Source organism: Cajanus cajan, chromosome 1 (genome assembly GCF_000230855.2).
Source record: "Cajanus cajan strain Asha chromosome 1, NIPB_CcT2T_4, whole genome shotgun sequence".
Taxonomy (NCBI): Eukaryota; Viridiplantae; Streptophyta; class Magnoliopsida; order Fabales; family Fabaceae; genus Cajanus; species Cajanus cajan.
The window spans coordinates 28,665,388-28,671,337 of NC_138517.1; the positions used below are offsets into that span (position 1 = coordinate 28,665,388).

The 5,950-nt window shown below is 38.5% G+C and overlaps 1 protein-coding gene across 1 annotated transcript; it reads left to right on the plus strand.

Moving 5' to 3' along the window:
• The first annotated feature begins 3,476 nt into the window (after window positions 1-3,476).
• On the plus strand, window positions 3,477-4,031 carry LOC145954115 (uncharacterized). The gene has a single exon (XM_083067845.1). It carries the CDS (start codon window positions 3,477-3,479, stop codon window positions 4,029-4,031), a length of 555 nt encoding a protein of 184 aa, XP_082923971.1.
• The last annotated feature ends 1,919 nt before the right edge of the window (window positions 4,032-5,950 follow it).

Consider the following 5,950-nt stretch of genomic DNA (forward strand, 5'->3'; position numbering starts at 1 on the left):
CTAAGCGAAGACTAACATGAGACCTCACTACACGAATTAAGCAAACGTGAACCTTGCAAGACCTCCTTCCCCAGGATTAAGCAACCTGAGATACTGAACGTGAACAACCCAGAGTCATTAAGCATGGCTCAGATGTTGAACGCCTCAGAACAGAGATCCCACAAGGGAGGATCAAGCGGAGCAGAAATGCAACGCATAGAGAACCTCTTTCAGAGGATTGCATTCTGTCCAAGGGCCCAAACCCTGGGATTTAGCCCTCCATTAAAATAGCAACAGAAACGAAAATAGAAGAAAACATGAAAGTGGCAACAGCGATGCAAGCAAAACGTAACAGAGAAGAGGAAGAAGAAAACGAAAATGGAAGCAGGAACAGAATACAAAATGTGAATAATAATAGCAAAACGTGAATGTTCAGATACAAGAGGAAGATCAACCAGAAAACAACCAGAAAACGTGAAGAACAAAGAGCCACCAGCAGAAAACGAAAAAAAACAAAGTTCCCAGAGAGACAGCAACGTGGTCACATCAAGTCTGCATGGTGCTGCTCTTTTCCCTAGAAAAACCCTAATAGAGTGTAAAAATGGGCCCCCAACTGGTCTGACCCGAAAATACAATAAAAATAAACGAAAAATAAAATAAAATGTTGATATGGCATAAGTGGTGCAATGGTGACATGGCATGTGATGTGGCAGATGACGTGGCAGCTCTTCTTGAAGTCCAAAAATTTATTCCAAGCCCAAATAATTATTAAATTGCCCTGAAAATAAAAATTGGGATAATCAGATCTAGAAAATTCAATTTAGTTAAAATATGAATTACCGGTCCAATTAAAGCCCAAATAGAAAACAGTGCAGAATATAAACAATTAAGCACAAATCAGAGATTAAGATAAGCACAGAAAGGTAAGAAAATAAGGGAAAATAATGACTCATCACCCCTGAACCCAATTATGACTATGAAGGCCATAATTGACTTTTTTTTTCTTCAAAAAATCTTTTCTTTTTTCGATGTTTTGAGTAAAGCATTGGTGACAACTCCTTCAAACTCTTTTCTAAAACCATTGATTAGAGATTAGTCTAGTTTTCGAGCATTCTCTAACCGATGAGATTTTCAAATGAAGTCTAAATCATCTATGGGAAAACTCAAAATTTTTCAGGTTCTGACAGATGACGACTCCACTAGAGAAGCTTAAAGAGGGTCAGGCCTAAATAAACGATGAAATTAGCAAAATAAGAATAATAATTCAAATATTTGTTCCCTTTACTTTGCTTACTTTGTATGTATTTATTTTATTTGGCTTTAATATCTGTATGTGTATTTAAATTTTACACTTGTTTGAAATAAACAATTGTACACAAACCTTGCACGCAATAGTTCCCTCTATACCTAAGGGCATGAGTGTGTAAACATAGGGAATGATTGACGTATGATCGGCCCAAGAACGAACTTGGAGCTTGCGATCCTTGTCGAAAATCACACTCAAGGTGATAACCGATTACTCTAGCCTGAAATACTGCGTCAAACCTTAGAGTTTGCTAGGTGACGGCGATAAAGATACAGGGTTCCTATAATAGGAACACCTTGGGAACCTTTAAAGACTAGTGAGGAAAATTAGAACCTTCCTATACAAAGTACTTTCTTTGACGCGAACCACAGACCATGGATTTGAACGTGACTGTTCACAACTGTATGTTGTTTGAGCATGTGATTGTTGCATTGATTGTTTGTTCAAGTTAGTTTGTTCATTTTTATAATTTCCCTAAGAAAAAATAATAAACATAAAAGAAAACATGAATGTCGCGTATATATAGGGTTATCAAGGAATCTCTAACAAAAACAAGAAACGAATCAATGTAACCTTTGTTACATCATAAAATATTATGAAAAGGATCACTAATGACTTACCTTCACAAAGACAAGTCACCAATTTTTTTTAGAGACCTCCTTCGAACATCCCCCTTCAATAAGCCTAATAGGATGTTATCATTGTCCCTTGAAGGTGGCTTTTCAACACTCCGTACTCACAATGGCTCAAAGGTAAGAGTTATGGAAGCCTTAAAGGAAAGAAACTGCATACTTAATGAAGAACTCATGCAGCTCAAGGAACAGATGGCTAAGATGCTCGAAGCCATGAACAAGCTACAACACGACAAAAATAGTGTCAATAACATCAGGGATGTTTCCAAGGATCACCTGAATGCCTTGGAAGAAAGATTGAGAGTTGTAGAGGGCCACAACTTTGACATCTAAGAGGCTGTAGAAATGTGCTTGGTGTAGGACATCCAATTCCCCACCAAGTTCAAAGTCCCCGATTTCCAAAAGTACATCAAGACTAGTTGTCCGAAAGGACACTTAACTATGTACTATAGGAAAATGGTCGCCCATATAGGCAATGAGAAGCTCTTGATACATTATTTTTCAGGAGAGCTTATCTGATGTTGCTCTCAACTGGTACATTAGTTGGATGGAGGGAAAGTATAGACGTGGAAATAGCTCACCGATGCTTTTCTCTGATAGTATAAATATAACATCCACCTGATTCATGACAGGTATGATTTGTAGAGTTTGAGCAAGAAAGGTGATGAGCCTTTCAAGGTTTACGCATAAATATGGAGAGAACTAAGCTACACAAGTGGAGCCCCCGCTGTCCGACAAGGAAACGGTGATGATGTTCATCAATTCCTTTAGTGGGCCCTATTATGACAAGATGATAGGGAACATATCAACCCTTTTTGCTGACATAGTCACTATAGGCGAAAAGGTCAAGCAAGGCCTAAAGAGCGAGAGGATAGGGAAGGCCTCGAGGAGCCAAGACCATAAGAATCCTTATGGGAAGAAAAAAGAGGAAGGGGCCAATGCTATCACCATCACGACTGGCCCTTGAAAAATTTGAACTATACCCTAGTTTGAATCAATCAACTTCGAACACACCCCAAGAGAAGGAAATCAGTTAGCAGATGTCTTAGCTATACTATCCTTCATGTTCACCATAAAAGAAGGAAGCCAGAGGTCGATCATTAGAATTCGACGTCATGAAGTATAGGCCCATTGCTTCATAATAGACAAAAAAGATGATGGTCATCCATGGTATTTTGACATTCAGCAGTATATCAAAGGAGGAAAGTACCCAACGGGAGCATCCGACAATGATAAGAAGACAATCAGACGTAGGGCTATCGAATTCTCATCACACGGGGAGTCCTTTACAAGAAAAGCTTCAGTTTAGTCTTATTAAGATGTGTCAATCACAAGGAGGCTCAATCCTTAATGAAAGAAATTCACGGGGAACCTTTGGTACACATATGACAGGACATATCATGGCTAGGAAAATCATGAGGGCAAGATATTTCTGATTAACCATGGAGAAGGACTAAATCCTATATGCAAGAAAATGTCAAAAATGTCAAGTATATGTGGATAACATCCAAGTCCCACCCAACGAACTCAATGTCACGACATCACCATGGTTGTTCTCAATGTGGGGCATGAACGTTATTGGGCCCATTGAACCCAAAACTTCGAATGGACATTGGTTCATGCTTGTAGCCATTGACTATTTCACCAAATGGGTTAAAGCAATGTCATATGCACATGTAACCTGCAAGGTGGTGGTCAACTTCGTCAGGCAAAACATAATATGCCGATATGGAATTCCTGGCAAGATTATAACATATAATGGGTCTAACCTCAATAATAAGATGACGACTGAATTATGTGGCTTTTTCAAAATTCAACATCATAATTCCTCCCCCTACAGACCTAAAATGAACAGGGCGGTTGAAGCAGCCAATAAGAACATCAAAAAGATTGTTCAAAAGATGGTCATCACTTACAAGGATTGGCATGAGATGTTACCATTCGCCTTGTATGGGTATAGAACATCCGTCCGTACATCAACTAACGCTACACCTTTTTCTTTGGTATATGATATAGAGGTAGTTCTACTAATAGAAGTGGAAATTCCTTCTTTGAGACTGCTCATGGAGGTAAAACTCCCTGAAGTTGAATGGTTACAGAGTAGATTCGATTAGTTAAACCTCATAGAAGATAAAAGATTGGATGCTATCAGTCATGGGAAAACTTATCAAAGGAGGATCAATAAAGCTTTTGATAAGAAGGTTCATCCTTGACACTTTCAAGAGGGTGGTCTCGTGCTCAAGAAGCTCATACCAGCTTAGAAGGACAAGATAGAGAAATGGACATTAAACTATGAGGATCTATATGTGGTCAAGTGGGCTTTTTTAGGTGGAGCATTGGTCCTTACCAATATGGATGGTGAGGAATTAACTCATCCAGTGAACTACGACGCTGTGAAGAAATACTACGTTTAAACAATATCTCTTGAAAAAAAATCTGCTAGGATACGTCCTAGGCAAAAGTTAGGGATGATATAAAAAATAAGTAACAAGCATCTAGATACCCTATCAAGGAATTTGAGCTTTTTAAAGAATCCAGCTAGAGTCCAAAGCATGCAGTTTAGGACAACTAGGGGATGTTTACTTTTGTTTTCCGAGGGATATGTTTGTTTGAGGTTTAACACTAGCCTACTTCAACCAGTCATTCTTTCTAAACTCCTTTTTGTAATATTTTCTTAAAGTCTTTTGATTTATAACAAATATATCATCTTTCATTCATTTCTCTTGACCTAATCTTTAAATGAAGTGTTTTATTAATTAAACAGAAATCAAATTGGTCTAATAAAAGGAAAGAAATAAATGAACAAATAACCCTGCATGAGCCGCTAATAAGTAGGAAGCATTACAAAAATTCCATAACATTCGAAGCAAAAAAAACCATTCAAAAGAAGTCCCGCTTGAGGGAGAAATGAAAGGCCATTTTCTTGAGACGATAACAGGGACACCTAAAAGGCATATCGCACACGCATGGCATACATACATGAAATACATGTTTAGAAAAACAACTTTTGACATCTAAGGGGAATTATTTAAAAAATAAACAATGAAAATATAGATATGCTAGTAAAGCATGCATCCATCATTTGTACATTGAATAAAGGAAAAGCTGAAACAAGGAAAAATAAACAACACAAGATGAAACTTCCACATTAGACAAGCTGAAACTGAAAATAGTGACGAGCTCAAGGCTCAGAAGAATCCTTAACAAAGGGACTCAACCACAATCAAGGGTGAAAACCTCCCCACATAAACAATCCTACCTCATGATCAAGTCAAGCAATCTGACGAAGATCAGAACCATCCGCATGTCAATCATGTCATCGTCAAACCACAACACCTTCAGGCTACATCAATACCATACGACATGCCTAGCACTCTAGTAATGAAAGCAACAACATCCAAGTCATCCGCATCGACATCCCTATGCTCACAATGTCACCATAATGAGCACTACTTGAGGCAGCATTCCGACAACACATCCACCTGAATCCACCTCAACAATCAACACCCATCTATAAAGGAAAAGCTCAACATCCACAACAGATGCCTGTAGAGACATCATAATACTCACCTGGTAGGAGCAACACAAGATTCCTACCAACCAACCAACTAGTCAGAAAAATCCCTAAAAGATGTCTGGAGAGGCATCATAATACTCATATGACGAGAAAAATACAAAATTTTCACCATACATCCCCAATACAGACCCTTGGAGAGGCATCACAATAGTCACACAGTAGGAACAACATTAGAATCCCTACCACACATTTTGTTCCCTAATAGAAACGCCTGGAGAGGCATCACAATACTCACATGAAAAAAGCAACACCAAATTCTCTACCATCCATCCATTCCCTAGTACATGGGGCTTGGAGAGGCATCACAATACTCACACAGTAGGGGCATTACCAATATCCTACTGAACTCAAATCCACAACAAGCGTACACCAAGTATCCATTACCTATCAACTTCAGGGATATCCTATTCATCTCGATTTGAAGACATCATTGAGTTCCTCAAATAGGTGAATGAC